Source organism: Cetorhinus maximus, unplaced genomic scaffold (genome assembly GCF_964194155.1).
Source record: "Cetorhinus maximus unplaced genomic scaffold, sCetMax3.hap1.1 HAP1_SCAFFOLD_214, whole genome shotgun sequence".
NCBI classification, from domain to species: Eukaryota; Metazoa; Chordata; class Chondrichthyes; order Lamniformes; family Cetorhinidae; genus Cetorhinus; species Cetorhinus maximus.
In genome coordinates, this window is record NW_027596186.1 from 512447 (window position 1) to 535630 (window position 23184).

The window sequence follows — 23184 nt, forward strand, 5'->3', positions numbered from 1 at the left end:
TGTTCTTTTTTAATAGTTCAGTCAGTGGAGCAACTGCTTGGCTAAAGTTTGGTACAAATTTCCGGTAAAACCCACTCATGCCCAGAAATCTCAACTTCTTGTTTTGTTGTAGGCACTGGGAAATCCACGATAGCCTTGACTTTGGTATCTCTCGGAGCCACCTTACCATGTCCAACGATGTGGCCTAAATATGTAACTTGCGCTTTTGCAAATTCACTCTTAGCCAAGTTCATCACCAAATTAGCTTCTTGTAATCGAGTAAATAATTCTTCCAGATGCTGTAAATGCTCCTCTCACATCTGACTGAAAACAATTAGATCATTAAATATAAACAGCACAATTACTTTGTCAGTCTTTGAAATGTCGCAGGTGCATTCTTCATACCAAATGGCATGACTTTAAACTGATATAGTCCATTTGGTGTTACAAAAACTGAATCCCCTTTGCTCTCTCCGACAACAGTATCTGCCAATGTCCTTTTAGTAAGTCAATCTTTGTGATAAATTTTGATTGTCCTACTTTCTCAATGCAATCCTCCAATCGTAGTATAGGATATTAATTCGCTTTTGTCACCGCATTCACCTTTCAATAGTCCACGCGGTCTTTGTGTTCCATCTGGTTTCGGTACCAGTACATTATGCGAACTCCAGTTACTGCAACTAGACTCAATATCATTTTGAAGCATGAAATCAATTTCTTTTTATACTTGTGATAACTTTGCTGGATTTAATCTATAAGGTTGTTGCCTCACGAAGATATTTCTATACATACATCGTGTAAGGCTAAATATGTCTTTCCCAACTTATTTCCTCAAATAGGTTAGTGAAACTGCAATAGCTTTTCCAAGTCACTTTGATACTTGCTTGGAAGGCAACTCAATATTTCATTTAAATTTTCAAGCACCCCCTCATTATCCAATTTGATTAGAGGAAAATCAATTTCAGAGTCCTGCACTCCTACCTCTCTCTCATCATCCACCATCACTAACACCTCTTTCTGTTCCTCTTCCCTGTCAAAGTACTTTTTAAGCATATTTACATGACACACCCTCTGCTTCTTTCTTCTATCTGGAGTATTTATTAAATAATTCACTTCACTCAATTTCATTTCAATCTTGTCAGGCCCACTAAATCTTGCATTTAAGGAATCCCTTAGTACTGGTAACAAAACTAATACTTTCTCTCTAGAAATAAAACTGCGAATTTTAGCCGCCTTATCTGCTTTCACTTTCATCATTTGCTGTGAGATCTTTGAATGTTCCCTAGCCAACTCACACTCTCTGTTCAAACTTTCCCTGAAATTTGAAACGTAATCCAGGAGAGTAGTTTCTGAATTTTGACCCACCAATTTCTCATGACTCAACTTCAGTGGTCCCCTTACCTCATGACCATAAACTAGTTCAAAAGGGTTAAAACCAGTTGATGCATTAGGAGCAATTGCAAATAACAAGAATGCAATTCCTGTATCCCAATCCTGTGGATAATCCTGACAGTACGCTCTTATAGTTTTTATAGTTTGATGCCATCTTTCCAAAGCCACTTGTGACTCCGGATGATAGGCTGTTGACTTCAACTGTTTTATCCACAAACTGTTCATTACTTCCTTAAACAGCTGTGACATGAAATTTGACCCCTGACCTGATTGTATTTCCTTAAGTAAACCATATCGTGTGCAAAATGTAATGAACTCCTCCAAGATCTTCTTAGTTATGCTTCTTAAAGGTATCGCTTCAGGAAACCTAATAGACAGATCCATTATTGTTAATAAATAGTGATTTTCACTTTTAGTCTTAGGGAGGGGTCCCACACAATCAATCATGACCTTAGTAAAAGGTTCTTCAAATGCTGGTATTGGGATTAAAGGCGCTGGCTTATCACTGCTTGTGGTTTTCCTGTTATTTGACAAATATGACAAGTTCTACAGAATTTGAGTACATCCCTATGCAATCCTGGCCAAAAGAAATACCGCTGTATCTTTTCCTGTGTTTTCCTAATTCTTAAATGTCCCCCCATTGGAATTTCATGAGCAATCCTCAGAATCTCATTTATAAATCCTAATGGGATAACAATCTGATGCACCTCCCTCCAGCTTTCATTTGCTAAGACATGATCCAATCACCACTTTCTCATTAATATATTCCCTCAAAGCTAATAACATACTGGAATATATTTTGCTTCGGTTTCTGAATAAGCTTTCTGATATAACTGTTTTAATTGCAAATCATTTTTATGTAACTTCACTAATCTCTGAGTTAAATACTTCAACTGAACTGTCCTGCATTCCTCCTCCTGAACAATGTCATCAAATACAGTGCCAGCTAATTGGATTTCGACACCATCTTCTTGCCTTTGAACTGCCTGCTTATCTTGTTTAATTTGTTCCTCCTGATGGGCCTTTGATCTTGTTATAATACAATCAGGAAACAATCCAGGATGTTTCTTCTGTTGAAAACACTTCTGCAGGCTGCTCAACTACCACAGGCATCACCCACATTTGCGACCCAGCTGTATCATTACCCAGAATAAATTGAACCCCTGCAATGGGCATTTTTTCCACCACTCCAACAATGACTTCACTGTTCTTCCATCTGCCCTTTAAATTTACCTTCCACAACGAAATAGATTTAGCATCTCCATGAACCCCACTTATTACCTTCTCCTGCAATACTCCCTCTGAACGACAAATATCACTATCCCGCAACATTAAGGATTAACTAGCCTCTGTGTCTCTTAAAATGTTAACATATTTACCTACTCCACTCTACACATGGAAAGACTTTCCCTTCACATACAAAGTCTTTAAACATTTCTGTAACCTGCTCCTCAGAATTCTCTTGGGTAAACTATGAACTCATTCCCACTTCTTTACCTTTCACTGATTCTTCCTGTTTCACCTGTACACAAACCACTGGCTTCTCCTGTGCTTGAACTTAAGAGTTCACAGTACTTTTACTTCCAGAGCTTTTCTGTACCCCAATAATTCCTACAAATTTTTCCTGCAACCTCCAACACACTGGCTTTGTGTGCCCCACTTTATTACAATGAAAACACCTCAATTTTCAAATGTCACTTCTACCTTCAGCAACTTCCTTTTTATTGAGAAAAAACTTCCTGGGAACTTCCAGCTACTCCTCTTCCCTGACTACCTGCCTTCCTTTCACCTTCCCACTTTTTATCCTTTTCCAGTTTGAAAGGGTGACGGAAAAAAGGTTTAGCTCTATGAACTAACTCATAATCATCAGCTATTTCTGCTGCTTACCTTACAGAATCAACCCTCTGTTCCTCCTTATGAGTTCTCACTACCGAAGGGATTGAATCTTTAAATTCTTCCAAGAGAATGACTTCCCTTAGAGCCATAGGTTGTTTCTATTTTTAATGCCCGTATCCACCGGTCAAAATTACTTTGTTTTACTCTCTCAAACTCAATATAAGTTTGCCCAGGCTGTTTTCTCATATTCCTAAATTTCTGCCTGTATGTTTCAGGAACCAACTCAAAATAGCTTTTTTCGCCACATCATAATTCATCAATGTTTCTTCTGAAAGCGACGCATATACCTCAAGTTCCCTACCTAACAACTCAGACTGTGATAATAATGTCCAGTTTTTCTGTGGCCATTTAATCTGTTTAGCTAGCTTCTCAAATGAAATAAAGAATGCTTCAATATCTGTTTCCCCAAACTTTGGAAGAGCTTGTACAAATTTAAACATATTCCCACTGGGTTCTACTGTGGAGATAAATCCTTCCTTACCTAGTGACTTCTCTTTTCTAACTTCCAACATTTGCAATTGGAATTCTCTCTTTTACCCTTTCTTCCTTCTCTTTCTTTATCTTCACAATTCCTAATTCCCTTTTAAAAGCCATTTCTCTGTCCTTTGCTTCAATTTCAAGCTTTTTCAGTTCCTTTGCTTGTTCAAATTCAAGCGTCTTCATTTGTAACTGAAGTATCACTACATCCAGCTTTGACTCACTAGTGTCAGGTTTCACTTCCACCTGTAGATACTGTGCTATACTTTTAACTATACCTGATTTCTTAGCACCAATTTTAACTTAACCGCCAACTCTGTTAACTTACTTTGGGTTATTCTCTCCACCCCAATTAGAGTTATCTCTTCTACTCCCAGACAAGTCTTAGCAATTGCCAAAGCCATCTTGCAGTCTCATCACTTCTAAAATACCTCACCAACTCCTGAATTCAAAGTGCCTCTCGTACTCATAAGTTTAAGATTCACCGATTCCTCACCAATTGAGGAATTAGAAATATAATTTACCCTGGCACAGCTCCCAATTGTTATGACCGATGCAGTTGGTAAAGCGGAGTTATTTAAAAATCCCAGAGGGATTTAAACAACTGTCATAACCTATAATTTTAAGTGTTATGTTTGAGATGCGACTCTAAATTCAGGAATCAGACCATCAGTTCTCGAGGCTTTACATTAAACTAATTGAAACATTTTATTAATTTACACAGGTTAAAATATATACACATGGCTACAAATTACTACTACAAATTCCCAAATTAGTCTCCGTTAAGGCAACAGCAACCCATAGACTTAACCAAACACCAGGCAAAGCATTTTCACCTTATGAATTCAAAATGAGGTTATTTTCACTGTGGAGCCAGTTAGAGGTTTACAGCTGCCTTTTGATCTTTCTTTGCCTCTGCCCTGAACACCCGAAAACTACTGAAGTTATACCGACCACCACTGATTGAATTCAAATTTGTCATTGCCTCACCAGTCTCTTTGAACTTTACCTTTTAACAATGAAACCACATTCATTGTACCAAATTTTATTAGTAATATAAACATAATGCTTGGTAGCTGCTAGATAGGCGTCAAGTTTTCACCCCACTTAAATTCTCTATTCAAAAAATGCAAATACACTCTATCTCTCTCTCTCTTTACATCTCAAAACTAGTACATATCAAAGCACCCAGACTGGCTGTCTTTAATCCAGTTAAGATACACCAGCAGATGAAACCTCCATTTTAAAAGAAAAATATTTTCCAAAATATTATACATATTAATAGCTTCATGACAATCCCCGTTTTCTATCTCCACCCCCCACCCCCCCTCCCCTGTTTCTATCTCCCCCCGGTCCGTTTCTCTATATCTGATCTCTGCTCATACTGACTCTGTGTAAACCTGTTTCGTAAATGCATTGGGTTGTCCATTTCCTGGATCTACAATGGCACTTTTAAGTTAGACTATAATGTCACTCTCTCCCTTTTTAGTATTCTCTACAAGACCAGACTGCCATTCATTGTCGTCATGAATAAGGTAAGAAACATTTCAACCTGGTTGGGGCAATGTAGGGGTCACTCACTGACCTTTCACCTCTTGACTTGTGTTCAGTGGTGTCCCAGTCAGACGGACTAAGTGTCTCCTTCTGGCTGTAAAGGACCAACAGTGGCTGGGTCCAGTAGAGCCTCACACCAGTTAATCAGGCTACATAATGGCTGGAGTGGATAACAGGAAATACTGAGCTTTATCATAGTGGGTCAGTTTTTGAAAGGTGGGTCTTGGACATACTTAGGGACAGTGTATGGGGAGCTTTACTCTGTATCTAACCACATGCTGTATTGCCCTGGGAGTGTTTGATGGGACAATGTAGAGGGAGTAATTGAATGCTATGGGACAATAGTTAAGTGGGATTGAGGATAAAGGCAGTGGGTGGGTAGATGAGATTAAGGAATATGGTGAGAGGTGGGGTTAGGGGGTATAGTGAGAAAATGACCAGTTGGGATTTGACGGGAATATAGCCACCAAGTGGGGATGTGGGTAGCAGGGAGCCATGTGCATGTTGTGGAGGGATTTGGCGAGCGGGTAGATTAATGTCTGAAGAAGAATTGGTTTGTTATAACTAGAAAGCCTCCTGCTCCCACTTTCTTCAGGAGAAAGCCTGCTGCTGTGATTGTACATTGATACCCTGTCACTGTGATTGTACATTGATAAATACCCTGTCACTGTGATTGTACATTGATAAATACCCTGTCACTGTGATTGTACATTGATAAATACCCTGTCACTGTGATTGTAGATCGATATTGTGGACCATTGCTTTGCCGTGGAGTGGATGAAAGATTTTGAAACTTTTCAGGATGCACTGAACCAGGAGACGACATTTGCCAGTAACCTGACGCGCTCCATGAGTCTTGTCCTGGATGAATTCTACAGCAAACTGCGGGTGAATTGTGTGCTATATTTTAGCACATTCTTAGTCTTTCTCCACTTTATTTTCCTCATCTCCTGTTTTTCTGTCTTACTCCTATTGTTAGTTGGAGGGTTGAGACCAGTCTCAGTTTCCTGATCATTCTCTAAAGGAGGCTTCTAACTGTCAGGTTCATGATACAGTCATGAACCAAGATAAATGTAGAAAAGTACAGGGGAGAACTGAAGGACAAAGAGAAAGTTGAGAACAGCAGCTAACATAAAAGGGAACGTAAAAGCTATTAACAGAAATAATAAATGGGTTTTCGAAGGAAGGGTGGTATGTGCTCAGTATGATTCCAACCATTGGAGAGTTTCACCCTGATTCCCATTGACTTCGGTTTCACAAGAGGCCCTTGATGCCACACATCTCCATGTGTTGCCTTGATGACCAGGATAGTCACTCGTCTTACCTCTGGAATTTAGCCCTTTTGTCACATTTGGAGCAAGGCAGTAATGAGATCTGTCAAACAATTGAAAGTGATCCTGAATAGGTGTTAATTATTGTAGCAGGAAGTTGATTTAACAGTTTGAATTAGGTGTTAGAATTAGCCACTCAGTTCATAGGCAATTAGGGATAGGCAACAAATGCTAGGCTTGGCAGAGAGGCCCACAAAATTATTCTTTCATGGGTTGTGGGCGTCGCTGCCAAGCCCAACATTTGTTGCCCATCCTTAATTGCCTGTGAACTGAATGGCTAATTCTAACACCTAATTCCGCTATAAAAGCAGGCAGGTTTTGCTACCGCACAGAGTGGGAGTAGAGTTGAGACCTGAGTGCGATGAGGAATGAAGGTCCTAGAGGGTTGTGGATGTGCCATAATTGAATGTTTAAGGCTCGATAGACAGATTTTTGAGGTCCCAGGGAATCGAGGCGTATGAGGAGGGGGTGGGAAAGTGGAGTAAAAGTCCAAGATCAGCGGAACAGGCTCAATGGGCAATATGATCCACTCCTTCTACCGCTTGTGAGTCGGATAATCTTTCAAAGAGCTGGTACAGGCATGGTGGGCCAAATGGCCCTCTTGTACACTGTTGGCTTCTATGATGATGAGCTGTGCTGGATTAAAAGGAGGAGCCAAGATACTGTTCCATGTTTGTTGCCAATGAGTTTTGCTGGGAAACGCACTGTGGTGGGATCAGGCTCCACAATAAACCCCTCCCTTCCCTCATTGCTGAATATCCTGATTAGACTTGATATATGGGTTTACAGATGAAGATGAGGTGTTGGTGGAGGTCCTGGGAGGGGTGTGGGGAATGTGGCTATCGGATTGCTCTAACGCCTGTTGTTTTTGTCAGGTGGTTGGGGTATCGGCAGTCGACGGCAGTGGGATGGATGGTTTTCTCCAGCAGGTCGCTGATGCTGCGGCCGAGTATGAAACGTGAGCATGGCAACTGAGTGATGTTTGGCGGTGTAGATGAACCATAGAACCATAGAACCCTACAGCACAGAAAACAGGCCAATCGGCCCTTCTAGTCTGTGCTGAAATATTATTCCGCCAGTCCCATTGACCTGCACCCAGTCCATAACCCTCCAGACCTCTCCCATCCATGTATCTATCCAATTTATTCTTAAAACTTAAGAGTGAGCCCGCATTTACCACGTCAGATGGTAGCTCATTCCACACTCTCACCACTCTCTGAGTGAAGAAGTTCCCCCTAATGTCCCCCCTAAACCTTTCCCCCTTCACCCTAAAGCCATGTCCTCTCGTGTTTATAAAATGAAATTTTAAAAAAATTATTCTTTCATGGGATGTGGGTGTCGCTGCTAAGCCCAGCATTCATTACCCATCCCTAATTGCCTGTGAACTGAGTGGTTTGTCACACCATTTCAGAGGGCAGTTAAGAGCCAACCACATTGCTGTGGGTCTGGAGTCACATGTAGGCCAGACCAGGTAAGGACAGCAGATTTCCTTCCCTAAAGGACATCAGTGAACCAGATGGGTTTTTACGACAATTGACAATGGTTTCTTAGTCACCATTACTGAGACTGGCTTTTCTATTCCAGATTATTAATTAAATTCAAGTTCCACCAGTTGCTGTGGTGGGATTTGAACCCTTGTGCCTAGAACAATAGCCTGGGCTTCTGGATTACCAGTCCACAGGAACATAGAAACAGGAGTATGCCATTTGGCCTTTTGAGCCTGCTCAACCGTTCAATAAGATCATGGCTGATCTGGTTGTGGTCTTAACTCCATTTGTGTACTTTCCATAACCCTTGACCCTTTTGCCTAACAAAAATCTGTCTAACTCTGCCTTGAATAAATTTAAAAACACAGCCTCCACTACTTTCTGGGGAAGAGAATGCCACACACCAGTCACCCTTTGGAAGAAAAAAAATTCTCCTCATCTCTGTCTTAAAAGGGAGACCTCTTATTTTTAAACTATGTTCTGTAGTTTTAGTCTCCCCCACAAGAGGGAACATCCTCTGGGTATCCACCCTGTCAAGTCACCTCTGCATCTTATATGTTTCAATAAGATCACCTCTCATTCTTCTAAACTCCATTAGGTATATCCCAACCTGTTCAACTTTTCTTCATAATATAAGTCCTTCATCCCAGCAAGAGTCCAGTGAACCTTCTCTGACCTGTTTCTAAAACAGTTATCTTTTTTTAAAATAAGGAGACCAATCTGTACACAGTATTCCAGATTTGGTCTCGCCAAGGCCCTGTACAGCTGCAGTACTTCTGGTAATTGACCCCTCAGCTAGAGGTCTTTCCTGTCTTATTAAAATTCATGTAGACAACATCCACTGCACTACCCTCATCAATGCTTCTTGTTACTTCTCAAAAAATTTGACTAAATTAGTAAGACACGACCTTCCGCTAACAAAACCGTGCTGACTATCCCTGATCATTCCATACCTTTCGAAGTGACAGTTTATCCTGTGTCTCAGAATTGATTCCAACAATTTGCCCACCAAGTCAGACTGACCGGCCTATAATTTTCTGGCCTATCCCTCGCACCCTTTTTAAATAATGATACAACGTTCGCAGACCTCCAATCCTCTGGTACCTCACCTGTATCTAGCGAGGATTGGAAAATGATCCTCAGAGCGTCCAGTATTTCCTCCCCGGCTTCCTCTAACAGCCTGGGATACAATCCATCCGGCCCTGGTGATTTATCCACCTTCAAGGATGCCAGTCCCTCCAGTATGTCCTCTCTCACTGTGCTTATTGTGCCTAATATTTCACACTGCTCCTCTTTAACTAGAATGTCTGCATCATCCCTCTCCTTAGTGAAGACAGAAACAAAGTACTCATTGAGAACCCTGCCCACATCTTCAGCATCAATGCATGAATTACCATGTACATCTCTAATAGGTCCTACCCTTTCCTTAGTTATTCTCTTGCACTTCATGTACTGCTAAAACATCTTTGCGTTTTCTTTGATTTTACCTGTCAGTATTTTATTGTATCCTCTCTTTGCTTTCCTAATTTCCTTCTTTACTTCACCCCTGTACTTTCCATATTCCTCTAGGCTTTCGACGGTATTAAGCTTTTTTGTGACTGTTGTAAGCTTTCTTTCCCTGCTTTACCTTACCCTGTGTGCTTCTGGATAACCAGGGGGCTCTAGATTTGGCAGTACCAGCCTTTCTCTTTGGGGAGACATGTCTGCACTGTGCCTGTAGAATCTCGCTTTTGAATGCCTCCCTCTGATTTGACACTCTTTTCCCTTCTAGTAGCTGTATCCAGTCCACTCTCACCAGCTCACCTCTCTGATTTGTAAAATTTGTCTGTTCCCAATTTAGAACTTTTACTCCTGTTCTAACTTTATCCTTTTTCATAATGATGCTAAGTCTAACTGTATTAATGGTCATTATCTCCAAAGTGGTCCCCCACTGCTATTTCGTCCACTTGCCCTGCTTCATTTCCTAAGATTAAATCTAGAATTGCCCCCCCTCTCATTGGGCCTGTTATGCGCTGGCTAAAAAATTTCTTTTGGATGCTTTTCAAGAATTTTGCACCCTCTGCGCCCATCACAATGTTCATATCCCAGTTGACGTTAAGATAGTTGAAATCTCCCGCTATTACTGCCCTATTGTTTCTGCATTCAGAAATTTGCCTACATATTTTGCTCTTCTATCTCCCTGTCACTATTTGGGGGTCTGTAGTACACTCCTAACAGTGTGGCTGCCCCTTTTTTTATTTCTGAGCTCAACCCATGTTGCCTCATTTGTTGATTCATTTAGTATATCATCCCTCCTCACAAGTGGAATTGATTTCTTAGCCAATAATACTACACCCCAACCTTTTTTATCCCCCTCTCTATCCTGCCTGAAAACTCTATATCCAGGGCTCTTGAGTTGCCATTTTTGTCCCTCTTTAAGCCAAGTTTCCGTTATAGCAATGATATCGTGCTGCCGTGACTATCTGTGCCCTCAGCTCGTTGGCTTTATTTGCTATACCCCTTGCATTTACATATATACCTTATAACGCTGCCAAATTCCTGTGCTGTTTCTGTCTTTCAGAGTCGCTCACTAATTTCCAATCTCCCGTTCCCTGCTCTGAGTTTGCCCTCGGGCTCCCTGCCCCTGCCAATCTGGTTTAAACCCCACTCCCACCAACAGCACTAGCAAATCTCCCTGTGAGGATATTCGTCCCAGTCCTGTTCAGGTGTAGGCCGTCCGGCTTGTACAGGTCCCACCTTCCCCAGAACTGCTCTCCATGCCTCAGAAATCTGATGCCCCCCCCTCCTATATCAGCTTTCCAGCCACGTGTTTATTCGCTCAATTCTCCTATTTCTGTACTTGCTTGCACGTGGGACTGGGAGTAATCCTGAGATTACTGCCTTAGCGATCCTGCTTTTCAATCTTCCTAGCTCCCTAAAATCTGCTTTCAGGACCTCATCCCCTTTCCTACCTAAGTCATTGGCACCAACGTGGACCACAACCTCTGGCTGATCACCCTGCCCGCTCCAAAAGAATGTCCTGTGACATTCTTGACCCTGGCACCAAAGAGGCAACACACCATCCTGGAATTATGTCTACGGCCACAGAAACACCTGTCTGTTCCCCTAACTAACAAATCCCTTATCACTACTGCTCTTCCTTTCTTCTTCCTCCCCTCCTGTACAGCAGAGCTGCCTGTGGTGCCACAAACTTGGGTCTAACTGCAGTCCTCCGAGGAACCAACGCCCTCACCGGTATCCAAAATGGAAAACCAATTGGCAAGTGGGACCCCATGGGACTCCTGCACTACCTGCCTAGTTCTCTTGGACTGCCTGATGGTCACCCATTCCCTTTCTGCCTCCAGGCTCTTAACCTGCGATGTGACCACCTCTCTGAATGTGCGATCCACATAACCGCTGTTCAAGCTCTGAAATCTGGAGCTCAAGGCTCTGCAGTCGGTGACACTTCCTACACATGTGGTCATCTAGGACACCGCTAGTGTCCACAACTTCCCACATGTTACAGGATACACATTCCAGTAACTGAGCTGCCCTGTCATGGCTTCTGTTTACTTCCTGGAGAGAGACTGGGCCCCGTACCCCCCTCACCCGGGGAGGAACATAGGAGCAGTAGTAGGTCATTCAGCCCATCAAGCCAGCTCCACCATTCAATATGATTCAGTATGATCGTGGCTGATCATCCACTTTGATGCCTTTTTCTCACACTAACCCCATATCCCTTTATTTCATTGGTATTTAGAAATCTGTCCAACTCTGCTTTAAACATACTTAATGACTGAGCTTCCACAGCCCTCTGGGGTAGAGAATTCCAAAGATTCACAACCCTCTGAGTAAAAAGATTTCTCTTCATCTTGGTCCTAAGTGACTTGCCCCATATTAGGTAAGGGGACCAATACTGCACACAGTACTCCAGGTGCGGTCTAACCAAGCTTCTACACAATTGAAGCAAGACTTTGCTACTCCTGTACTCAAATCCTCTTGCGATAAAGGCTAACATTCCACTCACCTTCCTCATTGCCTGCTGCACCTACACGTTAGCTTTCAGTGACTGACTGACATGGACAGCCAGGTTCCTTTGTACATCTGCACTTTCTAATCTCACCATTTAAGAAATATTCTGCACATATATTGCTCCTACGAAAGTGCATAACCTTACATTTTTCCACATTATAGTCTATCTGCCACGTTCTTGCCCACTCGTCAAGCCTGTCCAAATTCCTTTGAATCTGCTTTGCATCTTTCTCACAGCACACACTCCCACCTAGCTTTGTGCCATCTGCAAACCTGGAAATACTACATTTGGTCCTCACGTCCAAATCATTGTGAACAGCTGGGCCCCAAGTACTGATCCTTGCAGTACCCCACTAGTCACAACCTACCAACACAGGAATGACCTGTTTATTCATACTCTGTTTTCTGCCTGTTACCCTATCCTTAATCCATGCCAGTATAATCCACGCCACACCTGGGGAGGGACTGGCCCCTGATTCTCTCTCTTCCCCGCCCCCCCCCCCCACCCCCCCAACAAACACCTGGAGAGGGACTGGATGGTATGATATAGGGGTGTCACTGTGTTGGGTGGGTCTATGGGTGACGTCACTGTGGATGGGGTGGCTCCGGGTTGCTATGGGTGCTGGTGGTGTCACTGAGTTGGGGCTGACTTTGTGTGGTGGGTTATGGGAGGGGGGCACTGATTTGAGATGCAGAGGCTGTCTGTGTGAAGGATCTATAGGGGAGTTGTTACTGTGATTGTGGCTATACAGAGGTGGTTTGTGTGTGGAGGGGAGACATGGTGGGTGTGGTACTCTGATAGGTGAGGGATGTTGGTTAATTAAACTCTGTTCATCTCCCCACAGTGAATATAGACCGCATTATGAGAGACTGCGACAGGATCTGGTGAGTGAATCTTTATAGATAGAGGCTAGGGCCTATTCCCTTTGCTCTGCTCTCTTTCCCCCATGGGCCTTTTCCTCTCTTTGTTTGCTGGGCCTGCTTAATCCCTTGTTCTCTCCTGTCTGTTCCAGGCTGAGGCAGAGATGAAGAAAAGAGAAGAGCAGCTGGAGCAGTTACGGAGAGATATGGGGGATGTTGCCATGGATTCTAGCCACATTCATGCTAGTGGTAAGTAGCCATGTCAAAGATTGAGAGGATGTAGAAGGAAAATTCAAATTTCTGACTTTGATAAGAGCTATTTTGGTATTGTGGCAGGGACAGAAACCTGATTGGAGGGATTCAAACATGGAGTTCTGGGATCGGTGATGTAGTGGTATTGTCACTGGACTAGTATTCCAGAGACTCAGAGTAATGAGCTGAGGACCCGGGTTCAAATCCCACCACAGCAGATGGTGAAATTTGAACTGATGACCATTGAAATGTTTGGTACGCAAGTAGTCCTGTGTTATAGCTTCACGAAGTTGACACCTCATTTTTAGGTATTCCTGGTGCTACACTTGGCATGCCCTCCTGCACTCTTCACTGAACCGGTGTTGATCCCCTGGCTTGGTGGTAATAGTAGAGAGGGGGATATGAAACCATTGCTGTTCGTTGTAAAAACCTATCTGGTTCACTAATGTCCTTTAGGGAAGGAAATCTGCTGTCCTTACCTGGTCTGGCCTACATGTGACTCCAGACCCACAGCAATGTGGTTGACTCTTAAATGCCCCCTGAAATAGCCGAACGAGACACTCAGTTGCATCCGCTGCAAAGTCTATAAAAAGGAATGAAACTGGATGGACCACCCGGCATCGACCTAGGCACCGGAAACGACAACGGCAAACTCAGCCCTGTCGACCCTGCAAAGTCCTCCTCACTAACATCTGGGGGCTAGTGCCAAAATTGAGAGAGCTGTCTCACAGACGAGTCAATAGCCTGACATAGTCATACCCACGGAATCATTCCTTACCAACATCACCATCACCATCCCTGTCCCACTGGCAGGACAGAACCAGCAGAGGTGGCAGCACAGTGGTATACAGTCGGGAGGGAGTTGCCCTGGGAGTCCTTAACATCGACTCCGGACCCATGAAGTCTCATGGCATCAGGTCAAACATGGACAAGGAAACCTGTTGACTACCACGTACTGCCCTCCCTCAGCCGGTGAATCAATGCTCCTCCATGCTGAACACCACTTGGAAGAAGCACTGAGGGTGGCAAGGGTGCAGAATGTACTCTGGGTGGGGACTTCAATGTCCATCACCAAGAGTGGCTCGGTAGCACCACTACAGACTGAGCTGGCTGAGTCCGAAAGGACATAGCTGCTAGACTGGGTCTGCGGCAGGTGTGAGGGAACCAACAAGAGGGAAAAACATACTTGACCTCATTCTCACCAACCTGAATAACCACAGCACAGTCGTAGTGGAGGTGAAGTCCTCAAATCTTCACATTGAGGATACCACATTGCTAAATGGGAAAGATTTCGAGCAGATCTAGCAACTCGACTGGCAAACCATGAGGTGCTGTGGGCCATCGGCAGCAGCAGAATTGTACTCAAACACAATCTGTAACCTCGTGGACCGACATATCCCCCACTCTACCATTACCACCGAGCCAGAGGATCAACACTGTTTGAACGAAGAGTGCAGGCGGGCGTACCAGGAGCAGCACCAGGCATAACTAAAAATGAGGTGTCAACCTGGTAGAGCTACAACACAGGACTACTTGCATGCCAAACAGCATAAGCAGCAAGTGATAGACAGAGCTAAGTGACCCCACAACCAACGGATCAGATCTAAGCTCTGCAGTCCTGTCACATCCAGTCGTTAATGGTGGTGGACAATTAAACAACTCACTGGAGCAGGAGGCTCCACAAATATCCCCAACCTCAATGATGGAGGAGCCCAATACATCAGTGCAAAAGATAAGGCTGAAACATTTGCAACAATCTTCAGCTAGAAGTGCCGAGTGGGTGATCGATCTTGGCCTCCTGCAGAGGTCCCCCACATTACAGATGCCAGTCTTCAGTCAATTCGATTCACTCCACGTGATATCAAGACACTGGACACTGCAAAGACTAGGAGCCCTGACAATATTCTGGCAATAGCATTGAAGACGAGTGCTCCAGAACTTGCCGCACCCCTAGCCAAGCTGTTCCAGTACAGCCACAACACTGGCATCTACCTGGCTATGTGGAAAATTGCCCAGGTATGTCCTGTACACAAAGCAGGAGAAATCCAACCCGGTCAATTACTGCCCATCAGTCTACTCTCGATCAACAGTAAAGGGATGGAAGGATCATCAACAGCACTATCAAACAGCACTTGCTTAACAATAACATGCTCACTGCTCAGTTTGGGTTTTGCCATCTCCTGACCTCATTACAGCCTTGGTTCAAGCATGGACAGAAGAGCTGAACTCCCGAGGGGAGGTGAGAGTTTCTGCCCTTGACTTCAAGGCAGCATTTGACTGTGTGGGGCATCAAGAGGCCCTAAGAAAACAGGAGTCAATGGGAACCTGGGGGGAAAACTCTCCACTGGTTGGAGTCATACCTAGCACCAAAGAAGATGGTTGTGGCTGTTGGAGGTCAGTCATCTCAGTTCCAGGACATCACTGCAGGAGTTCCTCAGGGTCGTGTCCTGGGTCCAACCATCTTCAGCTGCTTCATCAATGACCTTCCTTCCATCATAAGGTCAGAAGTGGTGATGTGCAATCATCAGTGAACAATGTTCAGCACCATTCGCGACTCCTCAGATACTGAAGCAGTCCATGTCCAAATGCAGCAAGACCTGGACAATATCCAGTCTTGGGCTGACAAGTGGCAAGTAACATTCATGCCATACAAGTGACAGGCAATGACCATCTCCAACAAGAGAGAACTTAACCATCGCCCCTTGACATGCAATGGCATTACCATCACTGAATCCCCCACTATCAACATCCTGGAGGTTACCATTGACCAGAAACTGAACACATAAATACTGTGACTACAAGAGCAGGTCAGAGGCTAGGAATCCTGTGGAGAGTAACTTACCTCCCGACTCCCCAAAGCCTGTCCACTAGCTACAAGGCACAAGTCAATAATGTGTTGGTACATTCTCCACTTGCCTGGATGAGTGCAGCTCCATCAACACTCAAGAAGATTGATACCACCACCCAGGACAAAGCAGCCCCGCTTGATTGGCACCACATCCACAAACATTCACTCCCTCCACCACCGACACACAGTGGCAGCAGTATGTACCATCTACAAGATGCATTGCAGAAACTCACCAAGGCTCCTAAGGCAGCGCCTTCCAAACCCATGACTGCAACCATCTAAAGGACAAGGGCAGCAAAAACTTGGGAACACCACCACCTGGAAGTTCCCCTCCAAGCCACTCACCATCCTGACTTAGAAATATATGGCCGTTCCTTTACTGTCACTGGGTCAAAGCCTGGAACTCCCTCCCTAACAGCACTGTGGGTGTACCTACACCACATGGACTGCATCAGTTCAAGAAGGCAGCTCACCACCACCTTCTCAAGGGCAATTAGGGATGGGCAATAAATGCTGGCCCAGCCCGTGAAGCCCACATCCCGTAAACTAATAGAAGAAAAAAATGTATGAAGGAACCTGGGTATCTTCATCAATAAGTCACTGAAGGCTAACATGCAGGTGCAGCAAGCAACTTGGAAGGCTAATGGTTTGTTTGGACTGCATTAGAGCTTGATGAGAGAGGGACTTTTAAGGGTTAATTTCTATCTAAAAGTCTAGTCTGTCTTTAATTTAGCAATTAACTAAAAGTTGCTGTTTGGGTTGGAACTCTTTCGAGTTATCAACAGTCACAGATTGCAACTCGTTCGAGTACAATCATAGTTCTTGGTTTCCGGGAGTGGGACATGAACCCACAACCCTCTGATTCAAAGGCGAGGGTGCTATGAACTGAGCCACAAGGTAAGTTTTAGTCGAGCTTTTAAACGGGTTATACAGGCTCTACAGCTGCAGCTAGTTAATTACATAGCTGGTTTAAACAGGTTTTCAGATGCTAGATTCAAAAAGCATAAAAGCAGGCAATCTACGGTGCTGCTTTGGACTGCGTTAGAGTGCTGAAGTTGAAGTTTGGTGAGAGAGGGCGTTCGATGAAGAGGGAAAGAAAGATTCTTTCATTTTCTACCTTTCCTCAAAGAAAAACAGTGGCCTTGGTAAGTAGGACCTGGTGAGTATTTTTTCTGTCCTTAACTAGAGGAAGTAAAAGTAAAGGGAGTCATTTAATGATAAGTCATGGTAGGGCAGCTCAGTCAAGTGGAATGCTCTTCCTGTGTGATGTGGGAAGTCGGGGACATTTCCAATGTCCAGGGCAACGTGTGCCGGAAGTGTCTCCAGCTGCAGCTACTTGAAATCCGCTTTTTGGAGCTAGAGCTGCAGCTGGAGTCACTGTGGAGCATCTGCAAGGATGAGATCATTGTGGATAGCATGTACAGTGAGGTGGTCACTCCGCAGGTAAAGAGTGCACAGGCAGAAAGGGAATGGGTGACTGCCAGATAGAGTAAAAGCACCCAACAGGTAGCATAAGAGTCCCCTTGGCCCATCTCTCCCTCTAACAGATTTTCTGTTTTGGATACTGCTAGGCAGATGGTTTCTTAGGGGAATGCAGCAAGTGCCAAGTCCATGGCACTACATTTGTTTCAGTTGTACAGTGGGGAGAAGAAATGAGTGGGAGAGCAATAGTGATAGGGGATTCTATCGTAAAGGGAACAGATAGATATTTCTCCAGCTGCAGATGTGACACCAGGATGGTATGCTGCCTCCCTGGTGCCAGGGTCAGGGTGGTCACTGAGTGGCTGCAGGACATTCTGAAGGGGTAGGGTGAGCATCCAGAGGTCATGGTCCACATTGGTACCAATGACATAAGTAAAAAGGATGAGGTCCTGAAAGCAGAATATAGGGAGCTAGGAAATAAATTAAAAGGCAGGACCTCCAAGGTAGTAATCTCAGGATTACTCCCAATGCCACCTGCTAGCGAGATCAGGAATAGGAGAATAGACCAGATGAATGCATGACGGGAGGGATTTAGCTTCCTGAGGCATTGGGACCGATTCTGGAGAAGATGGGACTTGTACAAGCTGGATGAGTTGCACCCCAGCAGGACCGGGACCAGCATCCGACCAATACCCTCGCAGGGGTATTCGCTAATATTGTAGGGGAGAGTTTAAACTAGAGTGTCGGGGGGGTGGGAACCTGAGCAGGGAGATACAAGAGAGGGAAACAAAGATAGGAATGAAAAGCAGAAAAGTAGAAACCAAAGTGGAAGGAAGAGGAAACCAGGGTTAGCAGCAAATAGGGCCATAATTCAAAAAAGATTTGTCAAAACGTTAAAAAGACAAGTCTAAAGGTGCTGTATCTAAATGCATGGAGCATTCGCAATAAGATAGACGAATTAACAGCACAAATAGATGTAAATGGGTGCCATATAAATGCGATTACAGAGATGTGGCTGCAGGGTAACCAAGGCTGGCAACTGAACATCCAAAGGTACTCTATATTTAGGGACAGGTAAAAAGGAAAAGGAAGTGGCGAGGTGTTGTAAGTTAAGAATGAAATTAATGCAATAGTGAGAGAGGATATTGGCTCAGAAAATCTAGATGTAGAATCAGTCTGGGTGGAGCTAAGAAGCAACAAGGGGCAGAAAACATTAGCAGGAGTTGTCTATAGGCCTCCAAACAGTAGTGGTAAGGCAGGGGATGGCACTAAAACAGGAAATGAGAGGTGCATGTAACAAAGATGCTATAGTAATCATGGGTAACTTGAATATACATATAGATTGGGCAAACCAAATTTTTTTTTCAATTTCATTTATGGGATATGGGCATCACTGGCTGGGCCAGCATTTAATGCCCATCCCTAGTTGCCCTTGAGAAGGTGGTGGTGAGCTGCTGCCTTGAGCCGCTGCAGCCCATGTGGTGTAGGTACTCCCACAGTGCTATTAGGGAGGGAGTTCCAGGATTTTGACCCAGCGACAGTGAAGGAACGGCGATATATTTCCAAGTCAGGATGGTGAGTGACTTGGAGGGGAGCTTCCAGGTGGTGGTGTTCCCATCTGTCTGCAGCCCTTGTCCTTCTAGATTGTAGTGGTCGTGGGCTTGAAAGGTGCTGTCTAAGGAGCCTTGAGGAATATTAGCAATGATACTGTGGCGGAGAATCCCTGGAGTGCGTATGAGATGGTTTTTTTAGACCAGTACGTCAAGGAGCCAACTAGAGAACGGACTATTCTACATTTGATATTGTGCAATGACAGGGGGTTAATTAATAATCTTGATGTGTGGGATCCTTTAGGGAACAGTGACCATAACATGATAGAATTCTTCATTGGGATGGAAAGTGAACGAGTCCAATCTGAAACTAGGGTCCTCAATCTAAGCAAAGGAACTATGAAGATATGAGGCGTGAGTTGGCTAAGATAGATTGGGGAACTTCATTAAAAGGCATGACAATAGATAGCAATAGCTAATATTTAAGGAACGAATGTGTGCATTGCAACTGTTAAACATTCCTTTCTGGCACAAAAACACAACAGGAAAAGCAGCCCAAACATGGCAAACAAAAGAATTTAATGAGGGCCAAGAGATTATTTTTCTCCTCTTAATCAGAGTGAGAGTAAACTTGCAAAGAACAAAAGCGAGCTGCAAAAGCTTCTATAAATATGTAAAAAGAGAAAGATTAGTGAGGACAAATGTAGGTCCCTTACAGTCCAAAACAGGAGAATGTCTAACGGAGAACACGGAAATGGCAGAGCAATTAAACAACTACTTTAGCACTCTCTTCACAGAGGAAGACACAAATAACTTCCCAGAAATGCTAGGGATCCAAGGGCCTAGTGAGAAGGAGGAACTGAAGGAAATTAATATTACTAAAAAAAAAGTGCTGGAGAAATTAATGGGATGAAAGCCGATAAATCCCCAGGGCCTCATAATCTATATCCCAAGGTATTAAAGGAGGTGGCTGTGGAAATAGTGGATGTGTTGGTTGTCATGTTCCAAAATTCTGTAGATTCTGGAACACTCCTGGCAGATTGGAGGGTGGCAAATGTAACTGTCCTATTTTAAAAAGAGGAGGGAGGAAAACGGAATTGCAGACCGGTTAGCCTGACCTCAGTAGGAGGGAAAATGCTAGACTCTATTATAAAGGATGTGATAACAGGACACTTACAAAATATCAACGGGATTAGACAAACTCAACATGTATTTATGAAAGGGAAATCATGTTTGACAAACCTACTGGAGTTTTTTGAGGACGTAACTAGCAGAATAAATAAGGGAGAACCAGTAGATGTGGTGTATTTGGATTTTCAGAAAGCTTTTGATAAAGTTCCATATAAGAGGTTAGTGTAAAATTAAAGTACATGGGATTGGGGGTAATATATTGACATGGATTGAGAATTGGTTAGCAGACAGGAAACAGAGTAGGAATAAATGGGTCTTTTTCGGAGTGTCAGGCAGTGACTAGTGGGGTACCGCAGGGATCAGTGCTCGGGCCCCAGCTATTCACAATATATATCAACGATTTGGATGAGGGAACCAAATGTAATATTCCCACGTTTGCTGATGATGCGAAAATTAGTGGGAATGTGAGCGGTGAGGAGAATGTTAAGGGGCTTCAGGGTGATTTAGACAAGTTGAGTGAGTGGGCAAAAACATGGCAGATGCAGTATAACGTGGATAAGTGTGAAGTTATCCACTTTGGTATGAAAAACAGAATGGCAGAGTATTATTTAAATGGTGATAGATTGGGAAATGTTGATATACAAAGGGACCTGGGTGTCCTTGTACACCAATCACTGAAGGTAAGCATGCAGCTGCAGCAAGCAATTAAGAAGGCAAATGGTATGTTGGCCTTCATTGCGAGAGGACTTGAATACAGGAGCAAGGATGTCTTACTGTAGCTGTACAGAACCCTGGGGAGACCACACCTGGAGTATTGTGTGCAGTTTTGGTCTCCTTACCTAAGAAAAGATATACTTGCCTTGGAGGGAGTGCAGCGAAGGTTCACCAGACTGATTCCTGGATGGCAGGATTGTCGTATGAGGAGAGATTGGGTCAGCTAGGCCCTGTATTCACTGGAGTTTAGAAGAATGAGGGGGGATCTCATTGAAACATATAAAATTCTGACAGGGATGGACAGACTGGATGCAGGGATGATATTTCCTCTAGCTGGGGGTCTAGAACAAGGGGTCACAGTCTCAGGATACAGGGTAGACCATTTAGGACTAAGATGAGGAGAAACTTCTTCACTCAGAGGGTGGTGAACCTGTGGAATTCTCTATCACAGAGGCTGTGGAGGCTGAGTCACAATATGTTTAAGAGGGAAATAGATTTCCAGAAAGGCTTCAATGGGTATGGGGAGAGAGAGCAGGAGTACGCTGTTGAGATAGAGGATCAGCCATGATCATATTGAATGGCGGAGCAGGCTCGAAGGGCAAATGGCCTATTCCTGTTCCTACTTTCTGTTTCTATGTTTATCGCGAGAGAAATTGAGTATAGGAATAGCAAAGTCTTGCTCCATTTGTATAGAACCTTGGTTAGACCGCACCTGGAGTACTGTGTGCAGTTCAACCCTAACCCTTACCTTATGAGGGATATTATTGCCATAGAGGGAGTGCAACGAAGGTTCACCAGACCTGTTCCCGGGATGATAGGACTGTCTTGTGAAGAGAGATTGGGGAAACTGGGCCTGTATTCTCTAGAGTTTCGAAGAATGAGAGGTGATCTCATTGAAACCTACAAAATACTTAAAGGAATAAACAGGGTAGATGGTTGGGGAGTCTAGAACCAGGGGACACAATCTCAAAATAGGGGGGAAGGGGTGAAGCCACTTGGGACCGAAATGAGGAGAAATTTTTTTTTACTCAGAGGGTTGTGAATCTTTGGAATTTTCAAACCCAGAGGCTGTGGAAGCTCAGTCATTGAGTATGTTTAAAGCAGTATTGACAGATTTCTAAATCCCAGTGACATAAAGGAATATGGGGTCAGTGTGGGAAAAAGGCATTGAAGTGGATGGAGCAGACTCGGTGGTCTGAATGGCCCACTCCTGCTCCTTTGTTCCTAACTTAGGGTCATATTGGGGAATTGGCCAGATGAGTGAGAGCAATGGTTTTACTGGGAAAGAGGGCATCAAAAATGGAAGTAAGGGTTTGGTTGAGCAAATCAGGAACTGCAGAATGTGGTGAGCGGAGGGCCAAGTGCAGTGACAAGTGCATTTGCAGTAGTTTTTTTAACAAGGGTTGGAGATAAAGTAGGTTTGGAATGGGGAAGGTTGATCTGGGCGGAGAGTGATAACAAAGAAACAATAGGCATGAGATACAGCGTTAAAGAGATGGGCATGAATAGGTTGGGGGTTTTATAGGGAGGGAGAGAGCAGTGAACTCAGGACAATGAGCGTGATGTGTTGAGAAAAGAAGTGGCTGTCTGTCTCCCTCTCACTGGCCGCCCAACCACGCCTCTCTTACTCTCTCTCTATCCCTCCCTGTCATCCCCCTCCCCGTCATCCCCCTCCCTGTCATCCCCCTCCCACTTCCTCCAAGCTAGCAGGTTCTGGCGATAGAGGTTGTAAGCCAGAGTTTGTGAGGCCATGGTGGGTGGGCAACCTGGGGTCAAGCATAAAACCTTGGGGGAGCTCCTCTGATGAGCCTAGGGGCCCATTAAGGAAGGACTCCCAACCTGCCCACCAGCAGTCCACACAGGGAAACCCGCCAGGCTGGATGTTTGGCATGGGCCTTTCCTGCCACCGGTTAAATATCAGTTGCCCAATTACTCACTTCAGGGCTTCAATTGGCCCACTGGCTGACAGGATGCCTGACGCTACCCCTGCTGCTTTTAAAATTGCAGTGGAGGCAGGAGCGATGGGAGGGTAACAAGCAGTCCACCTGCCTGCTAGAGACAACAAACCTCCCCAGCTTTTGAAGCCACCAGGGGAGCATTAGACCCAGCCCTTTGGTTAGTAGTATTCTTGGCTCTGAGTCAGATGATTGTGGCTTCATGTCCTGCTCTAGGAGTATGAAAATCTAGGCTGATAACCCGCTGCAGTACTGAGGCAGCACTGTCGGAGGTGCCATCATTCAGACGAGATGTTAAAACAAGGCACTCTGCACTGTACAGTG

General features: G+C 44.3%; 1 protein-coding gene across 1 annotated transcript in view; it reads left to right on the forward strand.

Moving 5' to 3' along the window:
- Positions 1–23184, forward strand: part of gpn1 (GPN-loop GTPase 1) — a 71340-nt gene that overhangs the window by 45262 nt on the left and 2894 nt on the right. The window contains exons 8-12 of the mRNA XM_078535030.1: positions 5234–5279; positions 6040–6186; positions 7505–7587; positions 12973–13012; positions 13141–13237. Coding sequence (XP_078391156.1) covers positions 5234–5279; positions 6040–6186; positions 7505–7587; positions 12973–13012; positions 13141–13237 — 413 coding nt within the window. The remainder of the gene's footprint in view (positions 1–5233; positions 5280–6039; positions 6187–7504; positions 7588–12972; positions 13013–13140; positions 13238–23184) is intronic.